Source organism: Branchiostoma lanceolatum, chromosome 17 (assembly GCF_035083965.1).
Source record: "Branchiostoma lanceolatum isolate klBraLanc5 chromosome 17, klBraLanc5.hap2, whole genome shotgun sequence".
NCBI lineage: Eukaryota > Metazoa > Chordata > Leptocardii > Amphioxiformes > Branchiostomatidae > Branchiostoma > Branchiostoma lanceolatum.
This window is the reverse complement of record NC_089738.1, coordinates 18,233,993-18,254,365: the sequence shown is the minus strand read 5'-3', so window position 1 is coordinate 18,254,365 and position 20,373 is coordinate 18,233,993. Positions and strand designations below refer to the sequence as shown.

The window sequence follows — 20,373 nt, the reverse complement described above, 5'->3', positions numbered from 1 at the left end:
GAATATATAATTTGTTGCATGTTTTCTCGACAAGTAAAATGAACAGTGAACCACACTTCAACGCTTGAGTGACTGTTACCTTGCATTATCTTATTACTTGGCTGTCTAACATTAATTGATGAACGATCTCGAACCACTTTAGCTCAAATGAATTCAGTGAATGAGTTCTTCCTCCACTGGTCATGGTAGAGAAGACAGACACCATGTACATTATTTCCAGGTTTATTGTACCAGAGAAATCCCCTTACCCTTCTTGACCAATACAATGAACAGCTAGTCAACCACAGCCATCCTGTCCCAAGGACTGCTACTCTTTAGCATGCATGTCGGGATAGTCGGGATTCAATCTCCATAGGCAGGATCACTAACTACCGGACTACGCACACCACATACACACCTGGTCCGACGTGCAGTCCAGCAAGGCCACCACGATCCAATCCTACTGCGGCGCTCTCAGCGACATGTTGATGAGCAGGTCGGCCAAACCATTAAATAGACAACAAAAATAACCACAAACTACCCACCTGGTCTGATGTGCAGTCCAGCAAGGCCACCACGATCCACTTGTACTTCTGCGCTCTCAGCGACGTGTTGATGAACAGGTCGGCACCGTTGCAAATTTCTGAACTTTCCTCATCAATTATGCAAATTAGGAGGCCCAAAATCTAATAACCTTGTGCCCAGGACTATGCACCATACCCACCTGATCCGACGTGCAGTCCAGCAAGGCCACCACGATCCACTCGTACTTGGGCACTCTCAGCGACGTGTTGATGAGCGGATCTGCGCCGTAGTTGAGCAGGAGCCTGACCAACGGGAAGTAGTCGTCCAGCCCGAGGGTCGAGTAGTACAGCAGGGTGAAGAACTCCGCGTCCGTGGCGTCCGGGTCCATCCCGTGCTCCAGCAGCAGCTCCACGAGTTTGTACGCCGCGTCCACCTGCGGGACGAACAGATATTTCATTTTATTTATGTATTGGTTTGGCTGTTCAGCACACACAGCCAGGGCTGCCTAACTAGTCTGTGGCTCTAACAAAAGGCTAGCCCTGCTGACAAAGACATTTTAATTTTTTACATAGACAGTGTAACGAGCTATAACATAGACAGTGTAACGAGCTATAACAATATTCTAAATACATGTACATAAAAAACATTGTATATAAATCATTAAAAAATATTGTCTAATGATATCTACATCGAGAGGTCAGGGTCAGTACGTTTACATATATGGGTCGCCTAAACAGTCCCAGAGGACAGTGAATTAAGGTTTAATGACCCGCCCTGAGGTATATATGGTGTCATAACGTCTGGTCATGTGCTATAACCACCGAATAAAACCACCATTCCTCCCACCTCGAGCTGGCCGCGGGACATCTCGGTGAGGATGAAGGAGAAGGCCGTGGCGTCTCCGGGCTCCTTCTCGATCTTGGTGATGTCACAGCCGGACTGCAGCAGCATGCGGATTTGCTGCAGGTTGTTGGTGGGGTGAGGTTGGACAACCTGTGAGATATAGGCATAAACTTAAGGTAAGGTAAAGTTGAAGGTTGAGGCCATAGGGGCAGTGGGTTGGTATCCACTATGTCTAGGTATTCGAAGGCGGAGCCCAACCTTCTCCTTCCACTGTCTTTTACCTCCCCAACCAAAGTCAGGTACCCTTTTTTACACCTGGGTGCGAGTGAGGAAGGGCACAACACAGGTGACATGTCAGAGGATTTGAACCCAGGACAATCAGCACTCATGAGAGAGAGTATGGGAGTGAACACACTCCACTATTACAAGCCACCTATTGTGTGGCCCAAGAGCTATAGAAATGGAGATGGGCACAGCACCAATGCATCGAAAGGTACATGCAAAGTTAAACATTTGGCACCAAAATTGTATTGGTTACTAGGTTAATCAGCAGGGAGAGGGTTAAAGACTTTACCCACCCACTCATCCAGAGCCTTCCCGAGAGGACTGAGCTCGGAGCTGGTCTCGATCAGCTGTAGGTCAGCGCCGGAGGATATCAGGCTCTGCAGGCAGCCGCACAGGCCGTGTCTGGACACTGCTACGTGGATGGGTGCTGTGCCTTCCTGTGATGGTGGAGAAAGAATTTGATAATTTCAATGTTGATCTACTTCTGGTACTTTCAAGAGACCATCTGAGTATGTCATCATGTTTGTATAGTATATAACATATATAATACATATAAAAGATTTTAATGCTCTGTAGGCAGCTAGACAGGCATCGTCTGGACACTGCTACATGGATGGGCGCTGTCTCTTCCTGCAAGAATAATTGTAGAATATACTAAAATCATTAAATGTATTTCAATACAGTATAGTTTACAGGTCCCCTCATGACCTCAATGAAATGCGGACCACAATAAACAAAGTCTCAAACAAACAAGCAAGTACAGATGCATCCATACATCCATACAATTACATCAAATTGCAAAACACAGAGACTTTTCACAAAAACATTATGTTACAGTAACCGATTTCCACAAGGCCATTTCAGCCTACATGTATGCCAGATCCCCACCTTGCTCTGTATGTTGATGTCCGCCCCATACTTGATTATACTAGTATGTGCATACAACAGTCACACCAAGCTGATGCTATCCAACCTTATTAAGTATGGAGCATGTAGCTCAGCAAGGCTGGATCCCTGACTAACTCATGACCCTATCTGAGTGATATTTAGCGAGCCTGATCCCTACCTTGTTCTACAATATGTAAGCACTATACAATTATCATATCTGCACAAATGGTCACTCATAGCCGACTCTCCAGCCTTATCAATCTTGGAGCAGACACTTAAAAACTAAAAACTTAAAAAGCTTAAAAAACTTAAAAAGCTACATAAACTTTGATAAAGCTCAACATTGCAACAAGGCTGCACGGATTCTCGACTAAGTCACTATTCTATCTGATGCTTAGCCCAATGCCCACCTTGTTCTGTATGTTGATGTCAGCCCTGTATTAGTACATGAAGCTCAACAAGGCTGCACGGATTCTCGACTAAGTCACTATTCTATCTGATGCTTAGCCCAATGCCCACCTTGTTCTGTATGTTGATGTCAGCCCTGTATTAGTACATGAAGCTCAACAAGGCTGCACGGATTCTCGACTAAGTCACTATTCTATCTGATGCTTAGCCCAATGCCCACCTTGTTCTGTATGTTGATGTCAGCCCCGTACTTGATGAGGAGATCCACCATCTCCAGGTTCCCGTTCTCCACCGCTCTGTGCAGGGGCGTGTCCTCCTTCTCAGGTTCTGGAAGGTAAAGATACATCTTATCCATTAGTCCATTTTACTTTTAGGTACAGATACATCCCCACTGATGCAATAATTTTTTTTAGATCTGAATACTTATGTCAATTGCAATGTATACATCCCCATAACTTAAGTATACATGTACATTTAAGCATGATGTAATAAATTTTTATGAGTCTCAATAGGTCCACTGCAATGTGGACATAGATATTCACAGCCAAACGCAAGAATTGTCATGCTTGTATAGACCTCTATCAGGAGCTGGCAATTCATGTTCAAGTTCATGATTTATACTTGAACCAGTTAATATTTCCCCAGTTTGTGGCCTTCATAACTTGACAGTTGTATTCAACTGTAGGATTATATATTTGCCTGGTTTTCTTAATGTAAACACAGTCCACAATGGTCCATTGTTTATTGTTTGAGTAACTGTTACCTTGCATATCACTGTTCATTGTATTTGTCGCACAGAGCTTCATGGTACATTTAAAATGCAGACGCTGTGCATAACTCTGTTCTTTGTGTTAAGACCAGTGGAAGATTAGCTTTTTACTAGTACTTCATTAAGCAGGGCTAGAAATACCAGCCTGCAAAATCTGTCAATGTTGTAGAAAAAACATATCAAACAACTTGCAATTTGCAGAATAAAGGAACACAGAGGCTAATTATAAGCTTTATGAATCACATATACCTTATAAATATATGTGCAGTTAGACATTAAACATTTGAGCCATCTGAGGAAGCTATAAAATTTGATGAAGTTTCTTTTGTCGACTCCCCTGTTCATACATATGCATGTATTGTGTGCTGCCTGGAATTCTTTCTTAAGTACCACACCAATTCAATTTGTTGGATTTTAGATTTTGACAAAAATACTAGTAGTGCTGCACAGAAAGATCAACATACTACATAGCGTAAGTAGCTTGTATCTGAGGTGACACTTGGCACAGACACTTTCAGAATCAGAGAGTGAAGTTCTATTTTAGATTTTGTTTTCTCCTTGCTCTCTGTTACCATGTTGCTCTGGGCCTCTTGCTAAAAATCTTTACTTAGAAACATCAAAAGACCAAGGAAATACATGAGAGGGACAGTGGCTTACAAATAATCCCTTGTAACTAACGAACAGAAAATGCCCTTCACTGTTGCTAACAAAACCACTCTGGCTGCTATTCTGAGATTAATTACCATGCCAACGTTACATGTCAGAGGTGGTGGCATTATTAACCTTGGTAGCTGAGGCTGTTTGGTGCAAAATACCTGAGGAGTGCTGTGGATACCACATGTACACGCTACACGTGAATCATGTTAGGCATCAAAACAGCTTATCTTGTGGCTTAGGAATAGGAATTTGTGGTCGACCTCAAAACAAGACCTCAATTTGTAAGTTGTAACAAACCCACAACGAAGAATAGGTACAGTTGGAAGATAGTGGGTCCAATTTAACAAAGTCACTGTACATGGGGAGTGCACACAATATTATGATCACGTAATTAATAAGGCAAGAACTACAATGTATTCTACTCTTTTCGTTATTAAAGTGCACTCGAGGTGTGGCTCTCCTCAAACACGGGACATTTCATTTTAACATCCTATCCAAGGGACGTCCATAACTGAAGCTAGGTACTCATTTTCACTATGAGAAAGTCATGTTAAGTACCTTTCCCAAGGGCACAACGTCAACGGGACAAGTCAGGGGACCACGGATTCAAACTCAGGACCTGAGTCCTCTGACTTTGGAGCCAAACCAATCCACCACGATGTCACATTTACCTTGTTTCACTTATGCTCAATACAAATACTTGTCCTCAAGATCTAGATATTCCAACAGAACTATATCTTAAGCTAGCCCACAGGCGTACCATGACTACATATATATCAGCTTATCCCTGCAAGCACTGACTTTCTTAGATTTCCTTTCCTTTTACAAACCATGACAGAGTGAAACTCACTGCTGGTTAATATTGTACAAACCTTGACAGTATATACTAGAGGGCTTCAAGGGCGGACTTATGGCCACCCTGCCGTAATCCGTTGTCGCCCGCCCCCCTCTGTGATTCCCACTTATGGCTTGTTAGAGGGTACTTAGAAGAAGAAAACGATCTGACCTTGATAGTTGACCTTGGCGCCATGTTTGAGGAGCCTCTCGCCCCAGGCGGGCAGGTTGTGGTAGGCAGCGTGGTGCAAGACGTAACCGGCCGACTCGGAGAAGTGCTTCTCGCCTGAAGTCTCCTTCAGCAGGCTGTCAAACTCCTTAAGATTCCTCTCCTTGTCACTGAGAAATTGAAACCTTTATTGTTTCTCCACAAATAATTTCATCAGGTTGGCGAATGACTGAATAGCAAGGTTCTTTTACTCACAACCAATCGCAAGTATTTTCCTTGGCTCAACCCACTGGCTCTTGTAAAATACTTGGTTGTGAATAAAAAGAACCTTGCTATTCTTTATTGTTTCTATCTACTAACATATAACGTTATATTTCCACCAGGGATACATAATGTCATAATCCCGCCACCCTGAAAATATACGTCCAAACAGATCTCCAACCCAACGTCCCCCAGTATTATGAACTCCTGTATATCTAAACTGTGCACACCTGGGGGGTGCTGCACTAGAGATATCTCAAACACACTGTTTTTCAAAGTGGCGGATTTATGTTACCCGGCAGATTAATGTTAATGGAGATTATATACAAGTCTCACAGTCTTCAAGAGTGTACACATGTTTATAAATCTGTTCATGTAGTTTTATCCTTCGCCTTCAAAGAAAGATAAATAGTTTAAGAAGGCTAATTTTGCTTTCATTTAGGTTTATTAATCCTTCACCAAGTCAACATCCAAAATGCAGAACTCCACAATGTCATATTCAGCCATGTTTTTCCTAGAAGGGTGCAAAGCAAATCTACAGGTTTCTAATTTTAGTTTTTCATGCAAATCATTTCAAGGTTTTGCATGCGAATTGCAGCTTGCAGGTTGGAAAGCGAGTGCTATGCATATTACAATAACTGCATATAACACCTGTTACCACATACGCAGCTCAAGTACCCGTCATAAGTTCAACTCAAGTCCCTAAAAGTTGTCAGATTCGACTTCTTGAAGATTTTTAGTTTACCTTTTCTCACAGTTTTCTTCCACACTTTTCTTCATCGCTTCTAGAACGTCTTCCGCCAGTCTTAGCATCTTCATTCTCTCCCCGAAGCCTTGCGCCATGGTTATTCCGTCTTCTCCTTGCAAAACGTGCTGCAAAAATCTGAAACAAAACCAGCAAAAAAGGACAAAATTTCGTCTCTTTGGTTTCACAGTTCAGCTGCACTTTCTGTGCTAGGGTAAACAAAGGGCGCTTGTTGCGATTTTATAGATGCCTGATTTATCAAACAAAAACATACATTTTACACCAAAAATGATGTAGGGTTTATGCTACACTTTGTTTTTTAATTGTCACTATTATCATTTATTTCGTCAATTATTTGGTTTCATTGTTTTTCCGTTTAACAGAACATTGGGAATATTTTTCAGGCGGAAACTTTGTAACCGTAGGCACCAAAGGTCAGAGGTTACTACCCTGGAAGCGTCGCGGGAAACGTTTTGTCTGTGTTTTGAGCACGTGTAGCGAGGAAAAAAGACAAAAAAATGGTGGTTCTGACCAACTTGCCGCCTCCGACGGAAGGCGTCAGGTACACGGAGAAGAACACGGTCGCTGTCGTGGGCGAGAAGAATTTGGGAGACGGAACTTTGTACATCGCAGAGAGGTAGCCACTTGCCCCCCTCCCCCATTAACTGGCACGCTCTTTTCGCCTTTATTTTGAAAACACTTTTGACTCAATTGTACACATGTTATGTTTGTTATATATGGAGAAGTGTCAAATTTAAAATAATCCACATGCTACAAAATGACACCATGTATCTTGAATTTTATTCAGTGAGTAGAGTAGAGTTAATATTTTCCTGTTGCGTCAAGGTACCACACAACTCACAGAGTATCCTTACTAATGTTTAAATGAAGTTCCAAGCATTTGTTACTAAAGTTGTGGTCACTGCTATTCTAAAGCGTCAGGCATTGAACATTGTCTTATGTAATATGTTAAAAAAGATACATGGCATCACATATATCCTTAAGAGCACTCATTTCCTTGACAGAAATAGAAAACAATAATTAAAATACTTGACCATATTTTATCTGTACCTGTACGCATCCATATTGTTTATTTGTTGTTGTTTGTTTGTTCTGTAGCTGTGTAGCGTGGACCAACCCTGGGGGAGAGGGGTTCAACCTGCAGTACCCGTCCATATCTCTCCATGCGGTGTCTCGGGACCAGACAGCGTTTCCCCAACAGTGTCTCTACATCATGCTGGACTCTGACATTACAGGTGAGTATTTTGAAGAAGAAGAGAAAATAATATCAGGTGTAATCCTTGTAATCTCCATTTACGATTTTGCCCCCCGGGAGATCTGCTTGAAGATTACAATCCTTGCACATGCCCAACGTGTTGGAGGTACAGTACATGTATTTGTTTGCACCCCGTAATCCACCTCATGGCATAACACACCAAGTTTGTTCTGAACAGTAGAAGCGGCATATACGTACAGATTTATTAGAATATGTGAAACTCCTCTTATTTAACCCCCATCTAGATAAGGAGCCGAGCCCAGCAGATACAGGGTCAGGAAGTGAGGAGGAGGAAGAAGAGAAATCTGACATGACGGAGGTCAGGTTCATCCCACAGGACAACACAGCATGTAAGAATAACTCTTATTTCATTTACAGAACTGTTTATCGGAAAATTTAATCATACGCCTTAAAGACGTAGTATTAGCTTCAGTATTCGAGATGTCAAATTTAACGTAATTTATGTAGCTACATGTACCATGAAAGGGACCACCCTAAAGATTAATAGATAAAACAAAATTGAAAAAATAGAAATGTAGCCACAATGTGCTCGCTGCAGAAGTCACAGTGTACTGTTTCAATTTTTTCCCGTTTGCAGTGGACCCGATGTTCCAGGCCATGAGTGGTTGTCAGATGCTACACCCAGACCCGGAGGACCTGGACTCTGATGAGGAGGGATATGGTAAGGTTAACTAAGGGAATAATGAGGTATTTTCTAGTGGTAAGAAATCAGTGATCAGCAAAGGAAGCTGCTCGGACTTCTTCTGTAGGTAAAGGCCAGCTAACAAACAAAATGACGAAGAAATATATTTTTCTCAGAGGCAGAAACAAAAATTGTAGTCTCAAATCAAGCTGCTTTTGAGGTGGCAACATTCAATTGCCTCTTCCCCAGGATACTCAAAGTTCTGTTCACATGTGCACCCCCCCCCTCACAACGGAACCATGTCATCATCTCACCGTGAATGTTTCACGGATGTTCATCGCCCTTCTCCATCCCTCCCCATCCTCCATAGCTCCGGGCAAGCCTTCCAAAGAGAACCGTCTAAAAACGAAAGTTGTAAAAACTCTAAACATATTGGCTGCAATATGATTTTTGGTCACTAGGGGTCTCTCTTCTCTCTTACAACTTTCTCAAATCATTTCATGTAATAGATTAACCTTCTCCCTGCTGTCTAACCCCATAAGTAATAAAAATTTGATGTCAAACAGCTACCTTAGCAGGTTGAAGGTAGCCTCTACTCTACCAGTCTCCAGACATGGCTGGAAAGAGTAGAAATCAGCCAAATAGACGTGGCCAACTCCTCTGATATGTCCTCTGTCTATTTGGCCGATTCCTACTCCTTCAGTCTACTCTATGTCTCCACTGTGGGGTCGTGTGGCACAATGGCAGCGTGTTCGGCTCAGAACCAAGTGGTCCCGGGTTCGAATCTTGCTGTGTCACCGATCTTGTGCCCTTGGGAAAGGCACTTGACACAACTTTCCCAACATGCCAGAATGGTCATTATCGAGACCGTGGACATTAAAGGCAAGAAAGAAAGAAGGTTAAAGATCATCTTTCTTATCTCGCAGAAGAGGATGGCTGTGGGGATGCTGAGTACTACGAGGATGCGGAGGGGTTTGAACACCTGACAGACGAGGGTCGCGCCACGCTGGCACACCTGGAGAGTGTCATACAGGTGCCGGGCATGCAAGACGGACAGGCTGGGGACTTCTCAAACACCATGGGGGGTGTGCACAGTGAACAGAATGGCAGAGGTAAGGAGGGGACTTCTCAAACACCATGGGGGTGTGCACAGTGAACAGAATGGCAGAGGTAAGCCGGGGACTTCTCAAACACCATGGGGGGTGTGCACAGTGAACAGAATGGCAGAGGTAAGCCGGGGACTTCTCAAACACCATGGGGGGTGTGCACAGTGAACAGAATGGCAGAGGTAAGCAGGGGACTTCTCAAACACCATGGGGGGTGTGCACAGTGAACAGAATGGCAGAGGTAAGCCGGGGACTTCTCAAACACCATGGGGGGTGTGCACAGTGAACAGAATGGCAGAGGTAAGCTAGGGACTTCTCAAACACCATAGGGGGTGTGCACAGTGAACAGAATGGCAGAGGTAAATCTTTTGTGATTGATTTTTGGGACAAGTCGGAAAAGTTTGGTCAAAATGTTGAAATGAGAATTTTGGCAATTGAGAAAGCAATGTTACAGAGCCTAATGATGAATTTTTACCCGGGCCCCAAACAAAAGTTCATTTTACTTTCAACAGATAATGATACACGGTAAATGCTTTTAAGTTTGTGTGGTTTTTATTTCGCGTTAAGGTGAAAATGGAATGTTCACGGTGGTTTTGAGTTCGTGGCAGCGCTATAGTCACACACTGCTACAGTATTGGACAAAAATGTTTGTGGTGGTTTTAAGTTCGTTATGAAACGGTCGCTGTGAAAACCGCAAACATAAAACCACCGCGAAAATTTCTGCATTTACAGTGCTACAATGCTCAAACACTGGTTGCTGTTATGACATTAGAAAAAGAGAGAGAGAAGTAAACAATGTGAGTTTATCAATGGATGAAGATCGTTGATTTTTGAGGATCATAAATTTTGTGTCAATTTTTGAGGATCATTAATTTTGTGTTAATTTTTGAGGATCATTAATTTTGTGTCAATTTTTGAGGATCATTGATTTTGTGTCAATTTTTGAGGGTCATTGATTTTGTGTCAATTTGAGGATCATTAATTTTGTGTAATTTTAATGTCTCCTCAGATGACGAAGACCCCACCCAGCCCACAGAGCCTATGGAGGTGGGACAGTTCGATGATGCAGACGCAGAAAAATGAGCCCAGGAAAACAAACTGATCCTGACGGCAGATGTACAGTTTTTCTATGATCCAGTCTGTATTAAAAATGCCATCTAAGTGGGTAGACAACATAATAACATGTTAACCTTCAAACTCCTAAGGTAGACGTTTGGCAACAAATTTTCATTGGTTAGAGGTTAGGAAGCAGGGAGAAGGTTAAAATGTCAATCCAATTTTTGCTTTTGCTATGCTTGTATCCTTGTTTATGATACGTAACCCAGTCAAACGCATTTGGCATGGATATATTGTTTAACTTACGTTGATGAAGATTAGACAACTGGATAAAATTTGGAAACAGACGTTTCAGACAGCATCCGAAATAGTCACTGACGAAAGAGAGCGGATGCTGTCTGAAATGTCTGACTGTTTCAAAATTTTATCCAGTAGCTTGAGTAACTAGTTTTGGCGTATTGTTTAACTTATCAAACAACCTTTTGTTGAAACCTTGTTGTACTGAAGTTGTAAGATCTGATGTTTCCATACAGCTTTTCAATGATTAGATATGCCATCAGGTCTTATGATTACAGTCAGGGACAGATATCAGATTAAAAAAATACATAATATTGTACTGTTTTTCAATGAACTTATGTCCCTTGACTACAACCAAGATACTGATGGAATAGAACTAAGGATGCAGATGCAGAAAAACAGCCAAAGTCATACTGATGTTGGGCATAAATCTACAGTTTTTCTATTGACTAGGTCACTTTTTCTTATTTACAAATCAATCTTAGGCTTGGCTACATACAACAAAAAACAATGTTGGAAGAAGATACACAAAAAATGCAAGAGAGCAGCCAAGTTCAACTGGATTTGATACATGAGCAATTTTGTTTATTTGTTTGTTTATTTGTTTGTATGTCCCAGAACAAATATTTGGTACATTTCTTCATCAGCTGAGACCTGTGGACCAATAGAGTTTTCTAAGTAGAGTCAGAAGCTTGTACTAGAAGCAGAAGAAAATGTGAATAAAAGTTGTGTTGTACTTACAAACAATCCATATTTCATCTGTTGAAGAATGAATTTGTTTAAAAATGATATACAATTCAACTGGCTTCATAACTTAAAACACACTAAAGCAATATTGACCTTTACAAATTTGTTACAAATCTTAGTTTCACTTGTAAACTTGAGGTTGATTTGGAAAATAAAGTACAATACTGTGTACACACATGATTTTTTTCGTAATTTCTTCAGTCAGATAGCTAAAGAAGACCAAGAAATTTGGTCGAAAATTCCGGTGAGCAAAATTCTTTGAGTTGGAGAATAGTTTATTTCTGATATATATATATATGTGTACTTTACCAACTCAGATGAACTTTCATGCTGCCAAACGATCATTACAGTTATGCTGCAGAAGGAAGACAAGTTGACAAAGATTCTTTTGAGTTGGGGAATAGTATATTTTTCATTACAACTGTAATCGTATCTTTGCTAAGATTTGCATCCCTTATTGTCTGGGTTCTGGCACTGGTAGTTGTTGTTACGGTAGGCCATGTAGTCCGTGAAGCTTGCGTCCGCCCTCTGTGTGCGGTACCGAGTCAGTTTGAGACTGCGCCGCAGGTCGTCTGTGATCAGACTCCTGTATCCACCCTTACGGAGGAGCCGGTTGATGGTCTGTACATGGTTCCAGCCTAAGGTTATAAGGTAGAAAAGAAAAGGAAAAACAACCAAAACTGAGGCAAAAGCAACAATTATAGTCTCTGCCAGACTAACCGCGTCGGAAATAGAGAGAAGATTTGTCGGGGGACTTTGGCCATAGAGGACAACATTCCCATCCGCAGTCTTGGGTTGCCTATTAGACCCTCTCTCCGTAGCCGACTCCCTTCATACAATTGACTCTATTTGGCCAATTTCTACTATTTTCCCAGCGACCCGCGGAGACTGGTAGAGTCTAACAGAATTAGAGAAGGCATTGCTATGGGAGGGATATATAGATTAAAGTTCTTTGAAAGTTTTCTTTCTTCGAATTCTAGAAACTTAACCTTAGGCAGGCCAATGCCTACTTACAAAGAGTAGGAAAATCCCATATAACATCTCGATCTATAACGGTCGCAAATGAATAGACGAAGCAATAATCGATTGACAGACAATTTCACACCACATTATCTTTGGCATACGTTACAGATATATCTGAAGAGGCAAAGATGCCAAACGCCAAAGTTACATATAGTTGCTGTAGTTGTGTACCATGGTCTCTTGCCACATGTGGTAAGTACGTTGCGGCGCGCTCGGTTCCGTCCTCGTCTACAAACTCGATCCTGATTCCGTGGGTGCCGATCTGTAATGATACATACAGGCTGTAGATTCAAGAAAATCACCAGAAGGAAGACAACATGGAAATAGCACATGACAGTTAGACAAGAAACAATGTAAAGGAACTTTGGAATTGTTTTTATATAAAAAGAATAACAGTAGTTCCTGCCTATTTCTTTACATTTTTACGCAGGAAGGACTGTCAATCACAGGAAAAGACAATTGCCCAATCAAATTCAAATGCTGATGAATAATACTATGAATTAGAGAAGGGATGGAAAAGTGATACAATAATTTATTAATCAAAATTCAGTACACACGTAGGTAAACAACCTCGCCTGGTACCCATCCTATTCTAGCTCAAGTCTGCGACTTTGAACGCTTCCTGTCAGGGAAGAGATCAGCGAGGAGCAACCCGAAGGATGGATACCAGCTGGCCTAACTAACCTCCCAGTCGAGATAGTCTTCTGCAATTTCTAGCTCTGTGAGTAGAAACACTGAACAGTGGAGCTTTCGCAGCTCAACCTCAGCGATGGGGGCAAAACGTTCGTCCCGTGCGCTGAAAATGAACAAATGTAACCATTTTGACAAGTACGTATACGATTCACACGACAGCGGCTGGACAACACTTCAGAGAGCGTCTATCATCAGTACAAAGTCCTCTGGCTTCCAATACCCTTTTGTGGTCCACGACCATAGGAAGATATACATGTATCGCTGAACACTGCGTAATATATAAAGTGAGCATAGCACTACATTTTTTACAGCTGTCAATGTAGATGCAGCTTTGACCTTGCAATGGCGTATTCCCTGAGTCCATCATGGAGGTTCATGGCTGTGAAGGTACCCTGGCAACCGCGCAGGCGCCGTTCGACCCCCTTCTTCCACGCCACGAAAAGCGAACTGAGGAAACATCAAACTTTTAAAAAAAATTGGAACTAACCACAACAAACACTGATTTTGTTCTATTATAACCATGTAGCTTTAAATTGATCGAGCAGATTCTGAGCGATTTGAGAGCCCGCGAGAGGCAAAACATCGACCCACCATTACTGCCGTGACCTCTTTCTAAATTTAGCTTAACCGGCCTCCGCGGAATACATTCAACTGTAGTTCTCCATTGGCAATATATTTACTCTTTATTTGTACATTATTTTCTACTAAAAGCAGACGGATTAGTCGCCTTATAAAGCTACTGACGTAGTAGACATTTAAGGTTGGAAAACGAAACAAACAAATCAGCTTTGGACGAAGTGAATTGATGTCCAAGCAGATATTTGGCCCATATCATGCAGAGACCGTCCCGAATATCTGCTTGGAGATCGGAGGAGACCCACTGTGGTTCGTTGGTAAACCTCGGCACTTTGGGCTGCTCGAAGCTGTGCAAATGGCAGTACAGCACGTCGAAACAGAAGCAGCACATCTCGGTGCTGACCACCAGCCTTCTCTCCACCCCATCGATGGGGTATAGACTCAGCCGATAGCCGTTGTTGTCTCGTTTTGTGTCCGTCTGTTTGTCCCCATCGCAGACACTGCCTGCCATATCGTATTGCATGTACTATCTGTGTCCGATCTACGGCATTGTTGCTATACATGTAGTGAGTAACAGTGTTAAACCCCCATTCCACTAGGGCGGCGACCTCCTTGCGACCAACCGAGTGATTTGACAAAGTGCTCCACGAGTTTCATAGATAATTTTTTAATGATTTGTGTGTTTTGTTGTCTTTTTAGCCATACTATTACATTTTGATATATTTAATGATCTCCCAATGATATTTGAATACATTTCATGATAACCCAATAATGAATAGATTTGTGTCGTCGTGTGGCGCAAGTGGTAGAGCGCGCGGCTGTCAAACAATGGGACCCGGGATCTAATCCCGAGAGAGATGTCAGAGACATGTCCGAACTTGCGCCCGACGTTGTGCCCTTGGGAAAGGCACTTAACACGACTTTCCTCACTTCATTCAGGTGTAAATGAGTACCTAGCTCATTTATGGTTAGGGGCGTCCCTCGGATAGGACGTTAAATGGAGGTCCCGTGTTTGGGGAGAGCCACACCCCGCGCACGTAAAAGAACCCACCACACCTTTCGAAAAAGAGTAGGGGCATGCCCCGGTGTGCGATGGTCCAAAACTTACACTTACAGTCTGGTCTGGGTTGACATCTTGAAAAGGTGATAGTCACCTGTTATGTCAAACCTTCCACAAATGTGGTAAATCAAGATAAAAAATAAATAAAAGAGAAGGGCTACACATGTCCAATTTAGGTCGCAGCGAGATCACAGCGTGATGGCCATCTTGTAGAATTGGGACCTTGGTTCACACTTTATTACATTATGTATTGTAATAAAACTGAAAGGAATGCTATTAATTCCAGCCGATATAGGTCAGTACGTTGGTAGTTAGGTCGTACTTAACTATGCTGCTTTAGCTTAGATGGTATTTATTGCTTTGTTTGTGATATGTAGGGCCCAAGCCTATATGATGTATGTTTTGCTATGTGTTCTGTATTGTTTTGTGTGTAGGACACGACACCAGCAATAGCTGCCTGTGTCCCACTTGTATCGTACCGTTGCAATTCCATTAAAGTCAAAGTAGGTTGTGCAATGAGTCCAGACAGTCAACACGAGAGTAATACTCGGGCTAGTATCCAGGCAAAATTCCTTTATTTAATCCAATAATTTTAGTATATACTTTCTTGTAGACTTACATTGAGTCTATTGTTAATTAGAGTTACGTATATCTTATCAGAGTCTTAATTGATTCTTTCCACAAATAAACATCACCATTAAATGTTATGTAGAATCGGTGCTTTCTAAAAACGCAGTAGTCATAGCACTGCATTCTAAATTACAATTTTCAAAATATCCATATTGTTGTCTGCCATACATGAGAGCCACAGTTGTACATTAAAAGGCTAATTGTTTAAAACAGAGCACAATGTGCTTCTCAAATACCTGCAGTCAAGGGCACATAATTCTGTGCAATTCAAAGGCAGTTATGTATGCCATCATTATTCAACAATCCATTACAATTTGTACAGATATTTTGCAAATTGACAAGGCTTGGTGCCAACATAGTTGAAATACAAGAGACCTTAATTTACTTTTGAAATCTGATAAAACACCTAGAAATTTCTACAAATTTCAGCTATATACATATATTGGATACTCAATCTTCACAATATATACCATAACATTTGCTGTTTCATTGGTATTGGTTCATTACCTGCTACTTGACTCTATATGGTTGACTCTAATTCTAAGAAAAAATGTTTTAAGAGTATGTACTTAAAAGTGCATCCAGACATTGCGTTCTAACGCGGGGAAAAGTATCCCAAGTTCTCACAACTGTCCGTACTGCAGTCTTCGTCATGTTTCAAATGCTCTGTCAACCAGGTCACGTGACATGACTGACGGTTCAATTTTGCGCAATAATCCAATTCACGGTGATGTACTCTTGGTGAATATCAAAGTTCAGGACCCAGCTATTATTCATCTATATGCCAGGGGCTCACAATGCATTATATAGAACATTCGCACTTCAAACTATGAACTGGCTTATTGCTGACGTGACGTGCCCCTAAGGCCCTGAACCGTGTAGGTGCAGTACGAAAAACTAATGGAATGCGACCCAGTGGTCATTACTATAGGACATATTGGTAGGTTGCTTCTTTGATACAAAAGCTTTTCTTCAGGCTTGATTTCCCTCTTAGTAGTAGAATCCTGTCTCCAAGGTTCACCCTGTAAAAGAAAGAACGAAGTTTCCATCAATATGATGCGGAAGTCTTGGACTGCTTCAGTACTCTTGGCAATGATGGTAAAACATTGGCAAGTACAAATCCTACATGTAAGAATCATATCATTCTCAGTGGAGGTGCTCATCATGGATGATATCTTTCATAAAGTATGCGTACCTGGGATAACTTGGCAAATAAAATTAGCTGAGAGATAGCAAGGTCCGTCATTCCACTTGCCCTTTGCCATGTATTGAACGCAATTTTGATCTCTATTATTCTTCCGTGGTTCGCCGGGAGCCCAAGAGTTGTATTCTCCGAGTGTAGTTCCATCCGCCCACTCAAAGACTCCTTCCACGTGCTCGTCGGATAATCCGAACTGAAAGCCGCCAGAGCCAGTGGCCTCATACAGCGAAGTCAGGAAGGCGTTGATCTCAGCGTCTCGGGGCATGGCAAGGGTGCCGCCCTCTTGATGGCAGGCTATGGTCGCCCCTCTGAAGGTCTTACGCGTGACAAATGCCTTGTAGCAGACACCACACCACTTCATGTAACCTTTGGGACAGGCTGGGGAAAAGGAAGTTTGGAATTGAAATTGGCATTAGGAGAATAAAGGCCAAAATGGCTCCGATTCCAGCATCAACTTAATATCTGTATCTATATAGCCGGTGTAACCGCCATTAGGCGTAATTATAACACACCAGCTTCGCAGGCACGCGGCGCGGTAGCAGCTGGTATATTACATCGAACAGTCTGTTAATATGAAGATTTTCGCCGCCTTTCAATACCATGTCCTACACAGTGGATGACAACCCATTGTTCCTACGGCCTCAAAATGGTTATGGGACTACCTTTTATTCTTAGCCATAGTGCAAAGTAGAACTAGTCAGTATTGCCCTGCGGAAGGTGGCAAACGGTCACTGAAACTTCGGCTATTGAAACTCTTTGGCTATTAATCAAGAGCTTTACCATTCAGCCAAATGTGATATTTTTTCTAAAGTTGTGCCTAGCCTTAGTCAAAGTAAAAAGCCTCACCTCCATTCGACGGGCACATTGACATTGGCCCGGTAGACCCAGGACCAGCCGGTCCTATTGGTCCCTTCTCTCCAGGAGGGCCAGGTGGCCCAGGACGCCCAGGACGCCCGGCAGACCCAAGGCCAACGGGCCCAATGGGACCCATTTTTCCTGAAGGGCCAGGTGGCCCGGGAGGCCCAGCAGATCCACGTCCAGACGGTCCTATCGGTCCCGTCTTTCCTGGAGGGCCAGGTGGACCGGGAGGCCCGGCAGACCCAGGACCAGCCGGTCCTATCGGTCCCTTCTCTCCCTGAGGGCCAGATGGACCAGGGGGCCCGGCAGACTTAGGGCCAACGAGCCCAATGGGGCCCATTACTCCTGGAGGGCCAGGTGGGCCCGGGGACCCAGCGGACACAGGTATCCCGGAGGAAACGCACATTGCTGTGTAAAAATATGTAGATGTCATCGTAAGTTTACAAGACGTCATTGGAATTAGGACTAAAATTAGTACGTTTTAAAGCATATCATGTGAATAGTGTTGATTATTCCACCGCAATGGGTGGATCTTTATGTTCCTTTATACCTGGGAGATCCCTTCCCTACCACCGCCGATAAACGCACACACACACATAGGTTATGGTACAGGCAGTTCCATCTAAAAAAATGCAGTTCTTTTTGGCACCCCAATACAGCAGAACTGCCAGATAGAGCCGGACTGCTTTTTACTTTGAAAAAATGCTTACGTTCCATCTCTATGACTCGCAGCTGAATCTCTCCCTTCCATGCTCGCAGCTCAACCACCTCCTCGGTTAAAGTAGAAACATTGACTGTGTAGAAAATTGAGATTGTTAACGTTTAGAAATATTCCCCAAAAATATGTTTTTTGAAAAGCTCATGTCATCAAACAGGACCATCACTGAACTGCGCAGTGCAGGTAATTACAATATTAACATCTATGTAGAAAATTCTTTACGTTTATCATCAATACATGTAGTTAATAATTCTCTAATGTGCATGACAGCGCCCTTCAGGCATGTGAAATACGGTTACTAGTATCAAAAGTAAGTAAATTATGTATTAACAATGAATAAAGAAATAAGAGCAATAGTGATATTGATAAAACAAATAAAACAAATAATAAAATTGAGCAAATGGCGAAATAGAGAGTTCACCAGAATAATAACAATATTTGTTTAAACGGTAGATAAATTCTGGGGCGATAAACGTAACAAGTTATTTTAAGCATGCAATACAATGATCATCCTGTAAGCAAAGACAGCAACTCACCTCCAAAAAATGACAGCAGTATGACGATTATCGCAGCGAACACCAGGCCCGTGATCTTCCATAACTTGTCGTCCAGACGCCAACACAGAGTCTTGTCTGTGTCAGCATTGTTGGCTTCTGTTTAGCCGAAAAGTATCAATTTCAAAGTCATTTATGATTATAAGCTTATAAAAGTGTGTCACCATAACGAACAAGAGCAATGTCAGGCTAGTTTTGATCATGGGCTCGTTGTCAGTTGGAAAAAAGAAAAAAAAACACTAGACATTGGCCAACAGTCCTCACGTTTTTATAAATAACAGCTTAACTCCATCACTGAACACCAAAGACCTAACCACACGTTGCAAGGGAATCTAGTTACAGAAACAGCACCTACAAAATAAAACAAAACAAAATGTGAAGAAAATTGATAATTATATAGCATGATAATGCCTTATTTGTAGTCACCGCCCGACGTGTATGGGTTTGGGCCGAAAATCCTGCCGTTACGCCACATGACCTCACGACGTTTATTATTGTAAATAAACATAGACTGTTGAGGCATACCGAGAATCATGCCATTTGTTTATTTCATTATTTTACTAGTGTTTGCTTCGACATGAAAACTGGCTCAGTCCTGTCGCCACTATATGTTGAAATGATTGTTAAAACTATTAATTGTTGAAGTGAGAGAAACAAACATACCGCATACCTCTGATCTGCTAATGACATTAAGGCTACAAGGGACAGACACGGAGACCAAGTACCAAAGCAAGAGAGTAACAGAAATTCTAAACCGAGGCTGGAAAGTGTTTTACCTTCTCTAGAGACGTACGTCGCGTTGGTTATGCTCGCAGCACCGTCCGCAAGTGACCTCCAATCAGTCTGAGGCTGTGGCTTAGGTGTGGCGCCTGGAAAAAAATTACAAAATTATGTGGAATAACCAGAATTTTTGTGTCAAACAATCATATAAATTGATGTAAAAAATGCAAGTGTGAAGGAAACGTTGTTGGATATAGAGGATGATTGTTACAAGAAGTAAGACAGCTGTTAGCACCCCCTCCATCTATGTCAACTAGTCCATCATGGATATTGAGTATGGTATGCTGCCTGAAGTAATACAATCTCTTCTTCATCTGAACTAGATTTGAGCACCCACCTTTCAGTACAGTACTAACACAATCCAATAATATAAGAATAGCAGCATGTGCAGTCTCTGCCTAGTTTGTCTTGTCTGTGTGCAATATTTCATCCCTGTTCTAATTCAAGGAATATCTACGATTTTTTTTTAACATTCATCTTACCCTGGAGAACGATAAAATCTGACATAACATCAAACCATTTTTTACAGAATAGAACAAATTAGTCTGTAAAATGAACCAACAAAAATGGCGACTCTGAAATGGTTTAATAAAGCTGCTTTCCCGGTATCAAAATTCAGCGGGACTTATTCACGGACTCATCCCTTATCTCCCATAACTTGGTATTGATGGCACTATCAAACTAAATTCATGTTTTTTGTGTTTTTTTTCTATTCCTGGACTGACCAGACGTGCACATTTACGAAGAAAGACAGACGGAAAAAAACTGCCGATTCAAATATCTAAGGGCCCT

At 42.1% G+C, this 20,373-nt stretch overlaps 3 protein-coding genes across 3 annotated transcripts; 1 reads left to right on the top strand and 2 right to left on the bottom strand.

The window, feature by feature from the left end:
• Nucleotides 1-273: 273 nt before the first annotated feature.
• On the bottom strand, nucleotides 274-6,595 carry LOC136422507 (ankyrin repeat and SOCS box protein 6-like). Its single transcript, XM_066410279.1, has 8 exons — nucleotides 6,364-6,595; nucleotides 5,361-5,527; nucleotides 3,149-3,255; nucleotides 1,926-2,069; nucleotides 1,351-1,497; nucleotides 704-937; nucleotides 525-632; nucleotides 274-312 (listed from the first exon to the last, which is right to left on the bottom strand). Exons 1-8 carry the CDS (start codon nucleotides 6,459-6,461, stop codon nucleotides 274-276), a joined length of 1,044 nt encoding a protein of 347 aa, XP_066266376.1. The 5' UTR covers nucleotides 6,462-6,595.
• A 193-nt stretch (nucleotides 6,596-6,788) lies between these two features.
• Nucleotides 6,789-11,661, top strand: LOC136423186 (methylosome subunit pICln-like). Its single transcript, XM_066411253.1, has 6 exons — nucleotides 6,789-7,000; nucleotides 7,483-7,619; nucleotides 7,885-7,989; nucleotides 8,238-8,321; nucleotides 9,209-9,394; nucleotides 10,398-11,661. Exons 1-6 carry the CDS (start codon nucleotides 6,882-6,884, stop codon nucleotides 10,469-10,471), a joined length of 705 nt encoding a protein of 234 aa, XP_066267350.1. The 5' UTR covers nucleotides 6,789-6,881; the 3' UTR covers nucleotides 10,472-11,661.
• Nucleotides 11,662-11,926: 265 nt separating this feature from the next.
• Nucleotides 11,927-14,291, bottom strand: LOC136422506 (nuclear protein AMMECR1-like). The gene is made up of 4 exons (XM_066410278.1): nucleotides 14,086-14,291; nucleotides 13,196-13,307; nucleotides 12,683-12,773; nucleotides 11,927-12,126 (listed from the first exon to the last, which is right to left on the bottom strand). The coding sequence occupies exons 1-4, from the start codon at nucleotides 14,289-14,291 to the stop codon at nucleotides 11,927-11,929; spliced, it is 609 nt and encodes a 202-aa protein (XP_066266375.1).
• Nucleotides 14,292-20,373: the final 6,082 nt, after the last annotated feature.